This window comes from Anopheles arabiensis, chromosome 2 (assembly GCF_016920715.1).
Source record: "Anopheles arabiensis isolate DONGOLA chromosome 2, AaraD3, whole genome shotgun sequence".
Lineage (NCBI taxonomy): Eukaryota > Metazoa > Arthropoda > Insecta > Diptera > Culicidae > Anopheles > Anopheles arabiensis.
In genome coordinates, this window is record NC_053517.1 from 20318780 (window position 1) to 20339226 (window position 20447).

General features: G+C 44.9%; 3 protein-coding genes and 2 long non-coding RNA genes across 10 annotated transcripts; 2 read left to right on the plus strand and 3 right to left on the minus strand.

Annotated features, from left to right (window-relative positions):
* The first annotated feature begins 1077 nt into the window (after window positions 1-1077).
* Window positions 1078-2553, plus strand: LOC120895695. The gene is made up of 3 exons (XR_005738371.1): window positions 1078-1714; window positions 1851-2021; window positions 2120-2553. It is a non-coding gene; the product is annotated as an uncharacterized LOC120895695 (long non-coding RNA).
* Window positions 2554-4851: 2298 nt separating this feature from the next.
* LOC120897654 lies at window positions 4852-9608 on the minus strand. Its single transcript, XM_040302673.1, has 5 exons — window positions 9217-9608; window positions 6140-6299; window positions 5861-6003; window positions 5530-5671; window positions 4852-5395 (listed from the first exon to the last, which is right to left on the minus strand). The coding sequence occupies exons 1-5, from the start codon at window positions 9302-9304 to the stop codon at window positions 5155-5157; spliced, it is 774 nt and encodes a 257-aa protein (XP_040158607.1). The 5' UTR covers window positions 9305-9608; the 3' UTR covers window positions 4852-5154.
* A 5383-nt stretch (window positions 9609-14991) lies between these two features.
* LOC120897534 lies at window positions 14992-16918 on the minus strand. 5 transcript variants are annotated; one of them, XR_005738544.1, is made up of 6 exons: window positions 16610-16910; window positions 16286-16541; window positions 15667-15992; window positions 15408-15608; window positions 15186-15285; window positions 14992-15069 (listed from the first exon to the last, which is right to left on the minus strand). It is a non-coding gene; the product is annotated as an uncharacterized LOC120897534 (long non-coding RNA). The 5 variants fall into 5 exon arrangements; XR_005738541.1 differs by having other exon boundaries at window positions 15186-15352; window positions 16610-16909; XR_005738543.1 differs by having other exon boundaries at window positions 15186-15608; window positions 16060-16541; window positions 16610-16918.
* On the plus strand, window positions 15058-17313 carry LOC120897533. 2 transcript variants are annotated; one of them, XM_040302496.1, is made up of 5 exons: window positions 15058-15277; window positions 16096-16261; window positions 16360-16502; window positions 16621-16762; window positions 16899-17313. In XM_040302496.1, the coding sequence occupies exons 1-5, from the start codon at window positions 15208-15210 to the stop codon at window positions 17152-17154; spliced, it is 777 nt and encodes a 258-aa protein (XP_040158430.1). In that variant the 5' UTR covers window positions 15058-15207; the 3' UTR covers window positions 17155-17313. The 2 variants fall into 2 exon arrangements, with proteins under 2 accessions (XP_040158430.1, XP_040158429.1); XM_040302495.1 differs by lacking the exon at window positions 15058-15277 and having other exon boundaries at window positions 15955-16261.
* Window positions 17314-18966: 1653 nt separating this feature from the next.
* On the minus strand, window positions 18967-20124 carry LOC120894824. The gene is made up of 2 exons (XM_040297670.1): window positions 19520-20124; window positions 18967-19437 (listed from the first exon to the last, which is right to left on the minus strand). The coding sequence occupies exons 1-2, from the start codon at window positions 20035-20037 to the stop codon at window positions 19308-19310; spliced, it is 648 nt and encodes a 215-aa protein (XP_040153604.1). The 5' UTR covers window positions 20038-20124; the 3' UTR covers window positions 18967-19307.
* Window positions 20125-20447: the final 323 nt, after the last annotated feature.

Genomic DNA, 20447 nt, shown 5'->3' on the forward strand with positions numbered 1-20447 from the left:
AGTCCTTCACAGCTTACGTTGATGGTTTGTTTAATCGACTGAATTTACACACACACACACACACCTCGGTTATGTACCACTGAACGGTGTACCGCGGCTTTGTCCTTTCTGATAAGCAGCGTGGCGTGAAGCGGATGGCAAAGCACGGCGAGAACTTCTTCCGCACCGGTAAGCAATATCAGTGCGGAGTGCAAGGTGCTTATAAACCATAATGTTTACACAACGATTAATAAGCCAGGTGAAGTGTACCTTTTTTTTACAATATTTAAACAGGTGAATTTAAGGGGCGATATTTTTTGGAAGGGGGGTCGGATTAGGCCTCAAATGGTTGTTGGTTGTTGTCTCTCATCTGCAAGCAAAACAGGTACGAGGTGGTATGGTGATCATAAAAAATAAACACTACAAATTAGACAAATTTCTCTGAAAGCGATTGTTCAATATGATTTGTGGCTGTGTAAATACACTTTTTTTTCATGTGCGTTAAAATTTGGCTACTTCCTTGCCGTATCTTTCTTTGGCTGTATAGGTGACTTTCTAGACGTAACCAAAATAGTCAAATCCTTTCTACACGTGGGCGACGGTCTGTGTGGGAACAGAAACCGTCTAGCCTTGAAGGAGCCGGCCGGTGAGTATTGAATACTGCTTTAAATTTAAATTCCTGTCTTGGGTTCAAATCGTCTTTAGATCGAACTCCTTCTGAGCAGGGATTTCGAAATAATTCATGAAAATAAAAATAAAACCAAAAAAGCCAAGTATAATAGCATAACATAGGCATCCTTTTAGCACTAATTGAATGCATCTGTATTATCAATTGCTTGCACAGCAATGGCCTGTGCACTAAAATAGCCTACTAAGTGGTCGTTCTGAACAACCATTAAATAATTTAAAAATGTCGTTATTAGATTTCGCACCTGCCCTTCGCGCTACCGTGTGGCAAACAGAACGAGCGCGTACAATCAATGCCTACTAGTCGAATGGGGTTCTGTTTTCTACCACTACCGCATAACTTTTCAATTTAACGCGAGCGGCAGTGTCTGTTCAAACGGAACAACGGGCGGTTCATCCCATTCTCAATCCCCCAGAAAGTGCAGAAGCCACAGTTGAGCGTCAATAAATCGTAACAATCTTATGTTTTAGCCAACTATGAAAACGACGGAAGAGGAGGAAGAGGAGACGGAGCGGGCTAAACTATTCTCCAAGGCAAAACAAAAAAGTCCCCAAGTTCTCGAGTTCTCATACGCTTCGCGGCACAGAGATGTGTGTGTAGTAAGTGTTTGCAACCCCTTTACGGGAGGGGCGGTTTCGTTCCGCGCGCGCACCCGAGTTTATCGCGCTGTACCCGTACGGGGTGGGCGAGTTTGACCTTCGGTGAGAATTTATAGCCATTTTCCTGTACGCTGTGTCTCGGGGTTACCCCACCGCTTTTGTGCCGGGCAGACAAGGTGATATCTTGTGCCGAAGCCGTCTTGCCCATGCCATCCAAAATAGGGCCTCACCCCGCGCAAAGTTCCTGTTCGCACTGCTTCATCGCTCGAGCGTAAATGAATGTGTAAGTGCAAATTCTTCCCCCGAGTGTCGGAATATCTAGCCCACCGATGTGGAAGAGCAGGCGGTGAATTGGGTGATGGGTAATTTAATTTCCCGCACTTGTTTTTTTTTTTGCTGTTGTTGACGTTTCCTTGCTTTCGCGCACCAAAGCACCAAACAGAAGCTGGTAAGTGATGTGGAAAAAAGGAATGGTCAGAGAAAATGATCCTGCTCGGCAACGGAACCGGTGCTAGGACACGGCGCTCTCGTAGGCTGTTCGTTCGTTCGCTTTTACACTCAATTATATTTGTATCATGGCATAGCGATACCGTCATCAGGCCCCAGATACCGCAAGACGATCCTACCGAAACCGTTGCCAGGAAGTTGTCTCCAAGCTGTAGGTCTATCAATAGTGGAACCAAAAACCGCACAGTGTGTTCCTGCTGCACGACCCCGTAATCGTACGGTTGATGTTTGACTCGATAGGGGTTAAGGTAAATTTGAATGTCGTGCTTTTTGGCCCTTAGCGGAATGGACAACGGGGTGGCATATTAATATTACCATTCCCTATATTTACCATCAATCTCTCCAGGGATGATGGTTACGGTCGTCTGGCAGCCAGCCCGCCAGCCAGCCAGCCAGCCAGCCAGCCAGCCAGTGATTGATTTTTCCACCGGGGATACTTTGGGATGCTTAGCGCACGGCGGGAACATACAGCCACGTGCCCACAGATTGGTTGTGATGGACAGCAGGTGATGAAGGACAGGGTGCAATGTGGTCGCGCGAATGGTTGAGCGTTTTTACTTTTTGCTAGACTTTTTGCTAATAAATCACGGCCATCTTTTTTCGTTCCTCTTACTGAAGCTTCTGAATAATGCAGTCGGTGGATTTGGTGCGGGTGCGGCATTTTTGATGGAATATTCAGTAAGGTGTTCGACCACGTTCGGCATTTAAAAGGTAGTAAAATGCATTAAAGAACTAGAGAAGATTGATGGAATATACTGGAACATATGCAGTGAAGTGAATTGGAAGTTTAATGTTTTATTTATATATATACAGTTGGAATAAAGAAAAATAGTATGTGCGTCACTTCATTGGCAAAGTGTACAGGCGATGTGCTGTTTGCTATCACTTGAAAGCACGTACGACAGTAAAAGTTAACAGTGCAATACGTCACCAAAGAGGTTTGGCAGCAACTACGAACCATTTCGTCACGTCCGTAATAACGTCTATTGAATAATGTACTGATACTGTTCGTAGTATCCTTACAATGATACGGAAGACAAAAATGATGGCGTACGAGTTTCCCTTCTTACAAGGTTTCAGGTTCAAAGGGGGATGGATAAGTAGATCAAAAGTAAAGGAAAAAAGGTGTATCGGAAATCGAACGAAATGTAATGCCATCTACCTTCGTTCCATGTTTCATTCAACCACTTTGTTTTTGTCCTACTTTTCGCGGAGCTACTGTTTGCCAAAAGCATGTACAAACATACATACATATCTTATGTACTTTGGCCTTTAAGGCTTCCGTTATGCGTGTATCCTTGGGGTGAAATGCTAAGTATGTGTGTGTGGTGTCTCTGTGTGTGTGTGTGTGTGTGTGTGTGTGTGTGTGTGTGTGTGTGTGTGTGTGTGTGTGTGTGTGTGTGTGTGTGTGTGTGTGTGTGTGTGTGTGTGTTTGTGCGAAATTTAAATTAAGCAACTCTCCATGTGTGACGAAAGCGGTAGGAAACATGAATTTAATAAGTAATGCGCTTGGGTACGGAGGCAGAGACTGTTGCCTTTTTTCGAGTGGAATGTGATTACCTTGGATGTTGTTTTAAAAATCAAACCCCAGGCATGTGTCTATTATTTCATGTCAAAGTTCGTTTCAAGCTTTGATTGATTGCTTCAAAATGAATCGCATTCATTTCTGTCGCGTCATTTTGGCAATCGTAACCGACGCCTATTTTAACGAAGAGTAAAAGTTTCGTTGAGAATGGAATGCAGTCCCTCTTCGCTTTGTAGCAAGCAAACACGAATTGATCGATTGATTTGGACTTGGGGCATTTTTATCGCTAACAAAACAGTACAGTGCTGTCCGTTCTCGAACGATCTTGTTGACCTACAAGTCCAAAATAGAGCCAAGTACCAGGCACCAGGCGTCTCCATCATGGATGAGTGTACTAGGCGTCTCCATCGACAAACGTACCAGGCGTCTCCATGAGCTGTTACGTGGAAGCTTCATCCAACCCCGCCTGGCCTACTTCGACTGTAAGGAGAATTTGGCTTGTATTATGAATTTCATTCAATTGATGAATGAACGACAAAAGGGCGGACAATAAACAGCGAAAATCAATCAACATCACATTACCCCCCCGCGCCAGTGTGTGGGTATGCAATCGTGTGCTGCAAAACCCACAAAACAATTTAAGAAATTCAATCAGCGCAATAGGTTTTCGGTAGATTCGGTAGAAAATAATAATTTTCATGTAAAAATTAATCACTCTCAACGTACCAACGTGACAACCCAAACCACCTTTCTTGCCTCCATAAAACATTAACGATTTGCACCCAGGGGGAACGGTGTTCTGGGACAAACTTGCCAAATAATAAGCGTTAAATTACACTCCCTTCCATTGATGCTAAAGAATGTTGCCTCTTTCAGATTTGGTTTGAAATAAGATGCTTCACTTCACGTGCACTTTTTGATAACGACAAATAAATAGGTTTGAAGTAAACGAATACGAGAAGGCACGGTTTGTGTTTTGTACGGTACACGGCTTGAAGTTCTTTTTGGGGGAAAACCCCAACCCCGTCACATCCCGTCTTCGCGAGGGATTTTCCCCACAACAGATGCCGTAAAACAAAAGCCATTAGGTTTTGTTGGGGCTGGCACGCAGCAGGAGCAAAGTCGCACGTAAAATCCAGCCCGTTCATGTTTCGCTTGTTCCGCTGTCAGAGTAGGCACTGTGTTTGGCATGGTGCCAAAATTGCACCATTTTATTTATGCAGCTCTGCGCTCTTTGCAATGGAGGAACTGTATGCAAAGGCGATACAAACGATGCCAACATATTTCATCTGCCCTCAAGCACAAGTAAACTTTTATGTTCGTGTTTTTGATTTGTTTATTTTTTGTTATCCGATTAAAGATGAATATGTTGAAAGCAGAAGACAAAACACAAAACAAAAACAAAACAACGTTTGAATTAAGTTAACTCTCTTTCTCTTTGCCTCTTTTTTATCTCTTCATCTGTTCAACAACCGTAAACAATCAATCACACAGAGTCGCACCAAAAGTGTCCTTTCTTTCCATTTAATAAAAAAACAGCATACGCCGAAACAAAAGTTTGAGTTAAATTTTGCTTTTTTTTATTCCCACCAGCTCGCACTGCGAAGCGATGGTGGTGTAACACATTGTAAAAGTCCAAATACAATAACAAGCTATTCGTTCAAGAGTTGGAGGAGGAGGAGGAGGAGAAGGAGGAGGAGAAGAAGGGTCGAGTGTGGACATGAAGCAAAAGCAAAAGAACCCTACCGGATGTGACAATGAATGGATGGATTGATCACCGAGGTTACCGGGGGTTTTGTAGCGGGTGCTTCGGAAAATAGGATTACATTTTCCGAAACCCTGTCCACATGCCTCTTCTAAGCGTTGACGACGAACGACAATACGAACAGCGCGGCCATCGACGACGACCACCACCACCACCATCGAGCAGCCGGCCGGCCAACGGACGAGCACACCTCGGTTTCGATCTTATCACAGTTGAGAAAGTGCTTATCGCTCGACAGTAGCTTGGCGATGCGGCGCAAAAACACGGCCGAGTCCGGTTTGCACTTGTACCGGGCGCTGATGTACACGCAGTTCTCGTACGCGTATCGAGCACTAGAGCCCCCGCCCGAGTCCGATGCAAGATGGGGAAAAAGAGCAAGCGGAGAGAGAGAGAGGAGAAATTGAATTGACTGAATGATTGCGATATGGTATGAGAAGAAGAAGGTGAAGGTGCGAGGTAAGCTTACCAGCAAAAATGCATGTACTGCTCGTTGAGCGACTGTTCGGTGGTTTTGGCAATTTCCTCCTTCAGAATGGAGACGAACCGTTTCGAGCAGGAGTCCAGATCTCGATGCACCAGCTGGAAGCAGTCCTTGTGCCAGAGAAATTCTGCAACAAATTGAAGATGGGAAGGGCTGTTAGGCTGTTAGAACTGTCGATGTTATCGTCCCAGGATATTGCACACACTGTCAAGTCCAAAAAAGGTACATTTTGTGTTGCAGATTGCAGATTGCAATGGGCGTCAGAGTTAGAGTCAAAACCAACCCGCACAAATGTCCATTTTTACCCTTGCCTTACCTTGCTGGAATGCTCGATCGCGGCACAGGAACTGATACAATCGCTTCGCACCGTACACCTCACTGTCGATGATGAACCGCTCCTTCGCGTCTACGCACACATCCAGATAGCGTTCCACGCAGTCCATGCCCCGATTGAACAGCCTGGAACGAGTAAAGCATGGGTGTGGGAATTAATGGGAACGGGGTTTAGAAGCGGTTGGTTCAAATTGGAAAAAAAAACCGAAGCAAAGGAACCAAAGGAAATCACACGCAATACAAGCAGTAGGCTACGACGTACAGGCAGCGGCTGTTGATCTGCTCGATGGTTTCTGGAATCTGCACCGTGTGCAGCAGCTCGGCGGTAGCGTTAGGCGTGACGTTGTGAAAACAGCCGTCGAGCATCTGGGAAATCTGTCCGCAGACCGGTTCGGGGAAGGCTGCCAACGTGTTGCCAGGCTCTGGAAAAGAAAGAGGAAAAGCGCAGCGTGTGTCGTGTGTGAGCTGTTTTGTTGCTGTAGGTTGCGTCAGACAAGGCGCTAACGGGATTGAATCACTGGAACTGGTTTGATGGAAGTTTGTTGAACAGAATACACCATTCTCGCTGTTCCTTTCGACAGGCTGCCCGTCGAATCGTGATTGCTAAAGAGTAACCTTTACGGGACGCGGGGACCAGGAGTAGTATCTACAGCCTACAATAGTGCCGTGCAACACGTGTTAGCAAAACCTTCGCCTGTCTGTCCTCGCTCTCAGTGGTGGTGATATTTTTGTTACGACCACGTTAATACCCCCAATCGTTGATCCTGTCGCCATCGTCGTGGTTGTGGTCGGCATCGTGTTCCAGCCGTGCTCCCCTTGTCGCTGGGGAAATTCTTCTCTACCCCCGCGTGTGCTAGCCAGCCCATTGATGATCAAATACTTTCCTTTCGGGGCGGATATTTATCGCCCACACAAGTAAACAGGTCCAGGCTGCCATCGTGATGTTGCCATGCTATGTCATGCCATGCCATGCCATGCCATAACCCCATGTTGGGGCCGTGGGTGAACCGGACTGCTCAAAACATGATTATCGTCGGTATTAGAGAGTTGTTCGGTGGTGGTGATGGGGTTTAAGCTAAAGTAACAAGTATCTATGAGTGCGTGTGTGTGTGGGATCTAAGGTCGAGGGCGGGGTTTGAATTATTTCCGTTAGTCTGTACAAGATTCCTCGTAGCCGGAATTTCGCTTTCGACATCGGCAAAGAATGCAGTGTACCCCGTGGTAGGGCGAACGGACAGACAGTACACGCGGGATGGCATTTACGCATCGTCGCGTGTACGTCGGCAATAGCTTTTTCGGCGAGGGCGACTACCTACCGTCCCACCCGGAAAGAGGCAGACAAAACGGGCACGACGATCGTCATAAATCATGGTCAAGGTGCACTTAAAAAAAAAGCAACAAACACACACACACACACTGGTTTTAAGATGTGTCTCCACTCAACTTTAACTTGCCGACGCTTGCAGAGAGAGAGAGAGAGAGAGAGAGAGAGAGTAAGAGTGCAAAATATGTCAAACGTTATTCCGAGGCCGGTACGCTGAGTACGGAAATGAAGCACTTTCAATGCCCGCCTGGAACGGAATGGCACAATACTTTGAGGGGGGGGGGGGCTGTGGGTCAGACATACAATAGAAAAGGATTACAGCTATGGGTCTTTGTGATGCCCGGAACCCGTGGGTTGCACACTTTTCTTGAAAGCTTTCCTCCCCAATCCAAACGGGAGAAGATTGAAATGGAACCTTTTTTTTTAGTGGCTGGGATTTACATTTACAAACCATTCATTTCTGTGTGCTACATTGATTTGCGACATTTACATAATTTCTCTCTTGTTTGAATTTCCGCAGTTATTAGGTTGAAGTTGAAATCAAATAGATATGGCATAACATCATTTAGAGAGCTCGTAACGAACACGGTCCGTCCGTCATTTTTGTATGAACTTTTTAAGCAGAAGCGAGCATTATTTTTTCATTTACATTTCGCTTCTATTTCTAGAAAGCTTGTTATAACGTTCCCTCTTAGAAAAATGCCCCAAAACCATAAAGAAAACATCATTTCCTTTTCATTCCATTCCATTTTTGGTTTGCATTATCTTTCTGACACCGGTACAACGGTTTGCTGGGTAGAGTTTTAATGATTTATCTTTATCGTGCCTTTTGTTGTGCGCTATAAATAAGACAAAGTGAGGTTGAAGCTAAATTTAGTATGTATCATACACTGTCCAACAAGCACTTGTTTTATCTTCCTCTACTGCTATAATCTCCTGCAGCAGCACAGCAGCACGATAATGCCATTCTCTTCCCTTCAGAATGACCATTTTAATCTTTTTATCGAAGCTTGAAAATGATAAACTTCTAAAGTAAAATTGAGCACTAGAAAACGACACGCAGGGCACTGGGATGTGATGATGCTTTTGGAAGGTAGATTAGTCTCATTAACGCCTCATAATGAAGTTACAATCTGCTGTGGACAAGAGTGTCGTTAGTGAAGTTGCTAATTCGTTCATTCGTTCAGCTTGCATTGCTTGTGCTTGTCCTAATTCGATTGCCCCCCTAACTCAAATTCTTTGTTTCGTTCTGGGAAAAACGGTCTAGGAATGGACCTTTAGCTTTCACTACCTTTACCGTGTTATGGGTAAATGAACATACTAAACGAACATTTCGGTAGAACAGTTTTCGTACCATTTTGCAGATGCTTCTGAATGAAATCCCTGTTGGAGACTACTAAAACCGTAGCCGGAATGTAAAACTCAAAATTGTTACTCTCGAACCTTTGACTAACTTTAAGCGAAAGCATTGCACGTGCCCGCCTAGGCATTAAATGTTACATTTTTTGCACCTTATGGCCTCGGGGCCGGGATCCATTATATTTTGGGCGGCTCAATTTATGGATGATTTTATTAGCCAAGCTTGCGTAGACGAACGTAGACTTGCCCATTATGTCTTTGTTTGTTTATCACCATGTCGCGTAAGAAGCAAAAAACCGGGCGGGATGGCCCGAAAGTCTTTCAACACACTTCGTTCATGCTTGGGGGCAATCTACGGCTTGCGCTACCAGACAAGGTTGAAAGAATTCCATTAGATGGATCTATGTATGTCCTGGCTGGCCCGTTTTTTCGCTGTTTTTTTTGTTGCGCTTATTTGAGGATCCTACCCTGAGGGCTACTATTGGGTTTCTGAGCGAACGATTGCAATAGTAGTTAATAACGAACGAAGGGGAAAAAGGTTTTCTCATATAGATGTATATTGTACCAGATCGCACCGTGTTCTACCACGTCACGTTTTCGGCTCATCTTCAGCTCAACTAATCTGCTTTTGAGGCCACTGTTTACTGTTTACTTACCGCAGAAGGTGGTGGTGAAAATGTAACCGAAAACAATTATCCTCAGCATCATCGCGGTGTGGTGTTGCATTTTGATGTGGGGCCTCATTTTGGTTTGTAATTACTTTTCGAAGCTTTTTGGATGTTTGATGCAATATTTTACACCGGTTTTCTCACATTCACTTTTCACCGATTACCTTACTTACAACATTATTCCACACATCAAACCAGTGCACGCATCACGCATACGGTACAGAAGCAGCACTATACACTTGCCGGCACGTGCTAGTTTCTGTCGAGCGATAACACGACTAACGCGCGAAACGCTACACTACACGCCACACTTCCGTTTCGGATGCTTTCGGGGGCCCTTTGCTAGCCGGATATGCTGTATAGTGAACCGGTGCGATAGAGCGAATAGTACAAACTGAGCTTTCCCATGGAAACCACCGAGTGCTGCTTGGCCGTACTGCTGCGCGTTACCATGGCTACGCTAGTCGGAACGAGCTTCCACCACTCACACGCTGCACGGATATGGGTGGTAGCCATTAATCCGCCGCACCCACCGCATCACTCTTGCCATTCCGCTCATTCGGCTCAATGTTCAATGTATCTCAGTAGCTGAGTTACCAGCAGAGCGTCAAACCATCATCCATCCACCTTTGCTAAGCTGCGCTTTGCGATTTGTTCCGCACAAAGCCTGTACCAAAGAAAAGTTTACGGAGAAAACTTCTTAACAAGCTAAACGCAACACAAAAAGCCTAGCTACAAAATCAAACAACTTACGAACGTAAACAAACCTGTAAGTGCTCATTGTACTCGGAAAATGTATCCCCAATACAGGGTTTTCGAGGTGTTCTCATAGTTGTGGGACACTTCCTTGACTTTTTCTTATGTGCAGTGAACTTCATATGTTAGAAATTGGACTCTATGGCACCCTTTTTGGATGGGCTTCTTCGAAATTCCTATTGGATTTGGACCAACAAGAGTGCTGTAGAGTCCAATTCCCATTATATTAAGTTCATTTCACCTAAGAAAGAGTCAAACAAGTGTCTCACAGCTATGAGAACTCCTGGAAAACCCTGTAATGCACAGACACAGACTTTGCTTTGCCGAGGTGTTGATTGAGCGTTCATGATTTAATTTTCATTCTCTCGGTATGCCACTTGTGAGACACTATCAAAGGAAAGGTTGTTGTTGTTTTTTTTTTTTCAAAAAAAAGTATGTGTAGTTCGTTCAATGCCGCCGGTTGGCTGCATTGAATACAAAAAGCAAGGGCGCCGGTGGCGGAATGTTGTTCAGGGTCAGATTCTCAACCTGTCCGAAAACATAAATAAAATAAAAATAATCCACTTGGGACTAAGGCCCCATCGTTTGTGACCCCTTACCCGAAGGCAGTTGGAAAAGATTTCTAACAACTCGGTTTTACATTCTTCGGTCAGATCACAGCCACCAGCAGCCAAAAGCAGAAGCCGAAATTATCCATTCAGCATGGGGTACACTTCGACGACCCGGCCCCGGCCTGGGTTGAACCAATACGTATTTCAAACACGTGCCATCACGTGTTAGCAGCCGGACAGAACTTCTCGGAATTCAGTTGTCGCGCGTGAAATCAAATGAGCCAGACTTTTCCTCCCCGGAAAGCGCACACACCCACACAAACACACTGCCTCAATTTGTGTTTTTGCCCCCCAAACCTGGACCGGAACGATGTGATTTTCGTTTTGTTGCTGGTATTGTTGCGTTTCCTTAGAAAGAGTGTACACACACACACAAATACACAAACACCATGAGTATCCCATTTTCTCTGCTGCTGTGAAAGGATGCCGGTAAATTTCCTGCCGGACTTTCGGATGGTATCTGTTTTTGGTCTAGCCCAGTAGTAGATGATAGGTTGGGTGGGGTTTTGCGCGGTTTTTTTTTGTTTCGTTTTTTTATGTTTTCTTTTTTCGCTGTTTCGTGACTGTGAAAGGTAAGTTAATTAATATACACAGATCGTTTGCGAGCGGGCAGCAGGCCTGGCAGATACGGCTATTTAGCAGCGATGGAAGAACAGGAAATGGGTGTACACCGTGGTGTGAAAAATGTTTTAATTAAATAAACCAGCAAACCCACGGCCACAGCATCACGATTTCGGTGGTTTTTTAATGTCAAAAAAAATATTTAAAAAAACCCAATTAAATTTATTAATTGTGTGATGTACTCAACCGTAGGGGCATTGGTTAAAATAAGATGAAATTCTTGTGGAGCTAAAGAAAAATGTATAATTAAAACGTACACCCGCTTAATGCTTATTTCATTCGACGCTGAACTAACAGGCAAAGTTTCCGAGCCATGCCATGTGCTTGCTGTTGAGACCCAAACTATACACTACAAGATCCACACTTATCCGACCATCTGTTGCCCGCACGGGAGAAACTTATGCGGAAAAGTTGCTCCGAGCAAGTGTGCAGCAACATTTCGGGACAACAAGTCGATGTACCACTAACCAATACGAAGTGTACCCATATGGGTAAGCCGAACTTGCTGTACATTAAGTTAGCACGCATCATCCGGCACAGCCCGGCAGCGTTTTAGTATGCATTGTTTATCGTAAAGCGTGGCGTCCGCATGTTGAAATGGATTTAATTATCATCACAGTTTAACTGAAGCATGGTAACAGTGTGTTATGGTAACAGTGTGTTATGGTAACAGTGTGTGCACCACGATAATGCTGACTGTGCATGATCATCCATTTCCGGGTGTTTGTGGATAAAAAAGGGACACGTGCAACACACCTGACACGTTTGCCAGATAAAGTAAGAGCAAAAACATTATTTCTAATGTACTCTTCTTATGCTGTCCACCACACCAAAAGGGAGCAAAGCGTTCGACGCTTGCTTCGATGCGAACGACCGCTATCTCCAAAAAAGCGCAAAGCTCCCGCTATCTGCTTTAAGCAAAGTTCGTTGAGTTGTATGTACACTAACGGAAAGGGGAAGGAGGGGAGGGAGCAAGTGGCGAGGGCGTTGGATTCTTTATCATCATACATCTGTCACGTCTCGTTATCAATATTCCTTTCCATTGTTTTTGTGTGTTCATTTGTTTTCGGGCGTTTTCAATCACGCCAAGCAGAGGGAAACTTTTCTCCATGTCCTTTTTGTTGTTCCTGCTATCTAGTGCAGACGGTACGGACACACACAAATACACAAAAACTTACCCACTTGTAGGTTGAATGTAGTAGCGCAACCGAATCGATACGCAGTTGTGCTGGTACCAAACCCATTCGGGGAGCTCACAACGCTCTTTGTGGGGCTAGCAAAAAGCGGAAGATATGAATGGTTTTCTACACAAAGCAGATGAAACTTGTGGAATAATTCTTTGAAGGGTTAATAAATGGTAGAATTAATTGCACAAAACCGTTACAAAATTCGCATCAGGCGTGCTTCTTCGCCGGCCACACCGAGTGAAATCAACTGCAAAATGAATAATCAATGCCTGATTTAATAAACCACAATCCCGTGATACACGGACAATTAAGAATTCAAACAATTTAATCGGTGTTAATGATACATTCCGAAACAAGAGCATACATACACACACTGTCGGAATTGGGCTGCAAATCGTTTAAATACCATTTCAAGTGACATATTCAATTGGCGCATTGATTTAGTGGAATGTGCGCTTCCCGGGGGGACGTTTCCCGCGGGAGTGCTAAATTAATGCGCTCATTAACATACTTGTATTTCGTTACTACAAGCCGGTATTGATCAGCCAGTACTGCAATCCGAATCACTCTTAAACAATGTACAATACGTCCCATAGTTTCAACTGTATAATTGATGAAGAAAGCTTCCAGAAGGGATTCCGTCTCTCTTCATATTTATTACATGAAATTCCAACATTAATTTTTCGCAGGAAAAACCCCCACACGCAAAAATAAACCACAACAAAAGTTGTTTTTATTTTGCTGGTTTCACTTACCAGATCTTGATGGGTATAGCTGACGTCCTGGTTCCACGGATGCGTCAGTCAAAACAATCTCCAGCATCATCCAAGCTCCACCGAACCAGTCGGTCGCTTATTGCTAGTGATATTGATGGTAAAACTTTCCCCCGGCAGGCACACGATTGCTGCTGCTGCTGCTGTTGGCGTGTCTTGATTGCGTGCCTTCGTTCCGGCTTAGCAAAAGCTTGCGGTTTTTTCTCCTATCCCGTCTATCAGCAGCGCACGCTACAGAGGCGATTTATTAAAACTCGACACGGGCAACACAAGCGAAGCACGCCATATCGGCCGCACTTCATTCGCTTCATTCTTGAGGCGAAAGCTCCTTGATGTGGGAGATACTTGATTCAAGCGTATTTTGTATCGCTTCATACGTGCATCTATCAAACGCACGCTTAGCCGGCTAACATGCTTGATTATGTCGAGGGGTTCTCGGTTCCAGGTATCAATCACCGTGGATGCATTGACTATGATGATGCATCAATCATGATGCGTGTGTGTGTGTGTGTGAGTGCGGATTATGAAAAATCATGTCAGGCGTCATCTTTCATTAGATGGAAGGATGAAGACAAACAGCTTCCTTCCTTACAAGAAGTTTGTTTGATTCTGCTATGAGATCCTGCTGTCGGAAATTGCCTCTACTTGAAGCTTTCCTCCAAGCACTGCTATAACGTACCGATTGTACTTCTTTATCTCTGTTACAGTTGTTTTACGGTTACTTTTTTTAGCACATGGACACCCGTGCAAAGAGTACGAAGAACAACTTTCGAAAATAAACATCTCGCTAACAGTCCCAAATAAATGAAAGCAAGCTCCCACCATCGATGAGCAACGGGAAACCAAACAAAATTCACAAACACAGCGTCTCTTCTTTTTTGGTACGCTACACTTTGCGTTTACATTAAAACTTTCAACCACTCTCAGCAGCATTCAGCATATTGTAAAACAGAAAAGAAAGCAATTGAAATTCTTTTTCCCCATTTCCTTCTATTTCTTGCGATGTGTGTGAGCTTTTGAGCTAGAGCACAGGACACCACACCATTCGCTTGCCCGAAATGGTTGTGCTTTTGCGAGTGAATGTGAATGAAACGTCAATTTTCTACTTCAAAAGCTTCAACACCTTAGTAATTGATAAAGTTTTTTAATTTTACTACACACAATCCATCGACCGCCCCGTTCTCGCGGACGATGAAAGTGAAATGTGTTAGATGATGGTCGGTATCATATTACGTACGGAGCTGACGGATTAGAATATTCTTTATCATACTCTGGTACGCGGAGATAAAGAAACGAAGTACAGCAATAGAAGAACCTGATAAGTTTATCATAATATAATTAATCAATATTGCTCCACACTCAAACACACAATTGCTATACAAAGCCGGTCATCGTAGCTAAAAAGCCACTATAAGCAATCATTATTTAACCAGCGCAAACAAGCTGTCCTCATCGATAGCAAAACTCTGCGAATGATGAGCCAATCAAACACAGAAACAAACACACAAACAGCACTGGTGGCTGGAAGTAATATAAACTTCCTTTCTTCCTTTCCACACGCGGGGCCGAGTTTGCGCGCGATCGTGAGCGACAAACGCGCTCGGGGCACTCACGGGCCATCAGTTCGGTTCGTTAGCCGCGCGGCTTCGGTTTTGTGTTGCCGAAAAGCGCGCGCTATGCCGGGTTTGGGTGATGATATCGGCCACCACCATGCCGACCATCGACGAATCATCAGTCAAGTCAGACAAATTTCTCGCGCGCTTGAGAATGGTTGCAATAAAAAGCTTTGGCGGCTGGGTGAGATAAGTTTTTTTCCCGCGAGTGGACGAGTTGGGCAGCGCCATGCAAGTGCGTGAACCGTTGCAGCAAGTGAAGTGGAGTGTGGCTACAAAACTAAGTAATATTACATTGTGTGTGTAGTGTGAGTTCGTAGGTTGTGCAGTATGCAGTGTACATGAAAAAAAGAAACCATCAATTTTACTGTGCTTGAGAGAACATGATAAAATTACCTCGTTTGCATCACTGCTAAACATGTCGGTTAAGCGCACGGAACGTGGACTACGCATCGTCTGGTGGATATGTGGGTGTACATTATGGGGATGTAAGTATCTGGAAAGTGGCAAAAAGCGACCGGCGAGCAGTAGATCAAACAGTGAGTGGTGATCACCGTATACATCTGCTGGCGTTTATCAAATTATTCATTGTACCGCAATACCATTACCGAGACCAACCTTTGCACTGACGGACTGCCCCTGACATTACGGTACCACCTCCATGGCCGGTTACCACCTTCGGTTATGGTGGCTTGGTAGCAAAGTCAAAGGGACAAACCCTACCCACGCTTCTTCACCCACGTTGCTCGGCTTCTTGCGTGTGGTGGATATTTCGTGCGAATATTTCCGCTTGATTAAGGACGGCCCAACATTATCTGCCTAGAAATAAGTCAATTAGCGCAAAACAATTTTCCCAGTCCGTAGTAACGAATCTTACCCGGCAGATTGCCTGCGGCGTTGTGATGTTTGGCATGCTTTAGCTTCACACTGATTAGCGAGAACGAGTTGAATGGGTCGTTTATCCGACGGAACGGTGGGACGGTATAAACTATTTCCAACTAAACACCGGCGGGTAAAACCCGTCAATCGCTTTTCCTAAGTGATGCTTATGCCCCTTGCGGTGTTTGCGGGAATCATGATTAAGACAAAGATCCTCGAAACGCACGGATAAAGTAAACGATTACATGACAGGGTTCGATATTGCTCTCTTTGCCATCTCCATCCGGTTCGATACGTTATCACTGTCACAGACTGAAGAGTACACTGGAGAGAGAGAGAGAGAGAAAGAGAATGAAAGGGTACAGAATGTTGATTGTTTCTATCGGCTCACATCACATATTTTCTCCCCTTTCCTCCCTGTTTTTAGTCTGCATGCTTCCAGTCGCCTACGGTGCCATCCCCGAAACGGCATGTGGCCGGGCAGGACAGTTGCTCGGTAATTGCTTCCGTAATTTCACCCCAACCGTTGCGGTCGAAGCACTGCATGCGGTCAAAATTCCCGACTCGCTGGAGGAAATCAACAGCCGGTGCCTGTAGGTATTACTGTGTAACCTCACCTCTAATGGAGACGCCCACATACCGAGTTCTTGCTTGCATTGCCATTTGTTTTGTTGTGCCCTCCTCAAACAAGGATCTTCAACCGCGGTATGGAATGCGTCCGCCAGTATCTGAGGGAGTGCGTCAATGCGCGGCAGCGGAAAATTATCGAAAACGAAGTGTACGGTGCACAGAAGCTGTACGAGTATCTGTGCTACGATCAAGCCTTCCAGCGTGGTAAGTATCAAATGATGCTGATCCTTGTTGGGTGTCCTCCTAAAATAAGAACAGGAAAACGTTAAAAAAAGAGCTACACGAATGACAGGTGCAATGTTTTTTGTTACCATTTCGGCAGAATTTCTACGGCACAAGAGCTGCTTCCAGCTGGTACATCCCGAGTGGGATCTCTGCTCGAACCAATTCATAGGCGTGCTGAAGGAGGAGATGGCCCGCGTCACCAAGCAGTCGATCAATGTTCAATACGTAAACTTTTGCTGGTAAGCAAGGCCTACCCAGCGCCACTGCACTACTGCACCACACTGCCAGTGGCAACGGTCTTAGTAACCCGTTTTTCTTCGGTCTATCTTTTTTGCGTTTGTTCTTTTCTTTCTTTCTTCGTCCCCATTTATACAGTGCTCGGTATGCGTACGAAAACTGCGTGTACGACAATGCTCGCTACATCTGCAAACCGGACTCGGCCGTGTTTTTGCGCCGCATCGCCAAGCTGCTGTCCACCGACAAGCACTTCCTCAACTGTGATAGGATTGAAAATGAGCTCTGCTCCGGTGCGGTCCGTGTCCCCGGTGAGTACGTCACGGTGTCGCTTCTCCTTCTCCTCCTTCTCCCCCTGCTCCCGCTGCTACTGCTGACGGTCGGTGCGGTACGGTAGGAGAAACAGCTTGCCAGCCACAACGGTAATTCGCGGTACGTACCGCGGCGTACCGTCTCATACAGGGTGTGTATATCTTATTGTTATTACACAAAAAACGATTGCTGTACGCGACTGTAAAGAGTGTCGTATGAATAAAGTAATGTTTTATGTACTACCTTTTAAGTTTCGTGTGTTTGAAGACAAAAAAAAAACGAAACATATTTGTCCCTTTTCCAGTAAGTACGCAAACCAGACGCAATGCAGAAATGTAAAAAAAGCACATTGTTTTCCCCTGCAAATGCTGATGCCCCCCTGCTTTCCATATCACTGTAAAACTGTCCAGCTGTGTAATGTAATTCAGTTTCTTAGAAATTTGATACCATTGGATGCTGTCATGGCCGGTTGGTTTCTTCAATCCATTGCTTCTATTCTTACTCCCTGAGCAAGATGGGTCGACAAATTCAATTAGAATTCTTCTGTGTACATCGGCACGACATCGGCAGATAACAGTTTGAGTGAACGGCAATCTTTAAATTTAATCACATGGTAATAAGGATGTTTTGAAGCAGAGCTGTGCTGCATCCCAGCACATGACGCCGTCTACCGTTCGATTGGTGTTAGGTGCACAGAAAACCAGAAAACAGGAAATTAATACCCGTTCGCAATGTGCCGTAGGTACGAGATGGTCAAGTCGTTCTGCCTGGAACTGCTCCCTATTTTTCCGTTCCAATATGCTGGCGATATGGTTCTACGACATCATGGCCGGTGACCTCAATTTGCTTGTGAAAGTGGTGCTCCATCAGTTTCAGGTTACTTTTAACCTTTTTCTTGCTTCCAACGTTCCAGGAGTTCCTCCACATGGCATAAGGGGGCGTGTTAAAGCGGAACTATCCTCAGGGCATTCAGCTTCTGGTTCACACATTGGCGTGAAAAGCTTAACGGTGGGTGGTAAGCTCAGCAGTGCGTAACTTGGTTGGTTACATTTCAATTTGATTACATTCGAGATCAAAAGGCGCGATGTTTGAGCATCTTTCTTCCGGGGAATCTCTTTTTTGGGGGTGGATTCGTTGCTTTCCATTTAACGTTTGTCACGACAGCAGCAAACCATTTAACGACAGTTCCTTGAACCATTCGCCACACATATTATTTCATGTCACCATGTACATTTCACCAGTGTAATTGATTATTTTTTCATTTTTAAAGCATTTTTCCTCCCATTCCTAGCCAAAATAAAAAAAAAGTAATGCATTCTTCGTCAAAACAACGCATGACGCACACTGCCATAGCACAGCTCTGTAGATTTTTGGTCGTTGGCTTCGCTGGCCAAACTCCTACACGAAGATAACGAAGCATGCAAATTTTGTTTAAATACATATACCTTTAATGGATGTGCCGTTCGCCGTAGACGGTGACGATCAAAGCATCATCCCACGGTTTGGATCAAACCGGGGTGCTGTCCACAGCAAATGATCCACCAGTTTGTAGAAGGACTTCCTTCATTCTTCAACAAATTTCGAAACTTTTTCGGCAAACGTGAATTTAATGTACACCAAAGCAATGCCTTATTCTAGCAGCGTTCTAACAAAACGTGACAAACGTGGTTGGGAAGCGGGTGCGGCGGTTGCCTAATTGCCATCATGTTGAATATGATTGTTTGGTTAAAATTTATAACGACCAATCGAAACACGTTTCTTGGTGTAGTAACTGTAACAACGAAGATAGATCGCAACTCACACCATTTCAATGGAACAGAAACCGTAGCAGTGTATTTAAAAAAGAAACGGCCAAACCAAAGCTCGTGCTGCTAAACGTGCGGTCGTGCGGATAGAATGGCGAAAATCAAATGCGCAAACCACAACAAAGTTTTGTAGTTGTAAATGGGGGAAACATGATTGTAGATATTTTAGGTAGCTAACGTGAAAAAGTGGAAACCCAAAGCATAACAACTAATTAAATTGCCCCGATGGTTGAAGCTGAGGGAAATTGTGTATTAGTGCTTTGTATTGTGGTATGGGTTAAGAGATGGTGCGGTTTTGGTTATACATCAGCTAAAGTCAAGCGAAAACAATACAACTGAAAATGAACACGACCCTGTGTCTTACAATAATAATTGTACCCTTACAATGTATTTTGTAAGGGGTAGAATATGCTAAAACTAAACTATGTACATACTAAAGTGTGTTTACAATTCGTTCCAGCTCAACATAGAAGGGATTAGGAGCGACATTGTCCTCACACAGTACAACATCGCTATAGATGTAGCTTGCCGGTTCGTGGCGCGTGTTGAGATTTTCTGGGAATCTGTAATAAAAATAAACAGCAAACAAAAATTACAACGAAAAGAGGAGAGATTAGTATGAGCTGATCCGAACTGCTGACTTACAGGAACTTTCCCGGGTACTGCCCACGGTGGCCCGAGCGTCCCGTGACCGGGTACGACATCGACGGTATCGGTGTTTTCGTACCATCCTCGTTCACATCCCAGTAGATCCGCGGAACGACCTTAAAGCTAAGCGTATCCTCCGCATTGATTTCGGGATACACATCGTACAGGACGCCAATCGTAATGGTGTCCCCGGCGCCCTTCCGTACCAGCCGTTTGCGTTGCTGCTCCATGTCGCGCTGATTTGCGATTCGCATTGTGGCGTGAGTTTCGGCCTCAAATATGCGCATCAGCACCGTTTTCCCTTCGTAGGTGTGCAGTATTGCGAACCACAGCTCGTCCTCGAGGTTGTGCAGCTTCACCGTGTTGGCAAACGCGGGCAAGGGGGGCAGATCGATCAGCTCGCCGAGATCGCTGTGGCATTTCCGGTGGTGCTGCTTGAACAGGTACAGCTTGCTAAACCAATAGTGGCACTCGTCGCAGTGCACTCCTTCGTACGGTTGGGGCGCTTGGTCCATCAGTTTGGTTGGCTACAATTTGAATCAACAGGCACGATGCGCGGGGAGACTGGAAAGCAGAACTGAACATGCTGTCAGTTTGTATGCCGTTGTGAATGTCCCCACACACACACCGCCTACTTGGAATTCCCTGGAAAGAAATGCTGCTGTACGATTCTAGCCGGGTAAACTAATTGTGCAAAATGGGAATTTATTTCTTGGTTCATTTACTAAAGCAATGCATTTTTCTTAATTTTCGGGCTGAATCAACAGTCCTTTGTTAAAAGAAAAAAGAATTATTTTGAGATTAATTCAATGCTGTGACAGCATCATAAAGCGGTCATCATTTGCTTGAAAATGAACGACATAACAAAAATTTGCCTTGTCGATGTTTTTTCCCACCCGACGTAGCTGGACAGTGGTAGAGTTCG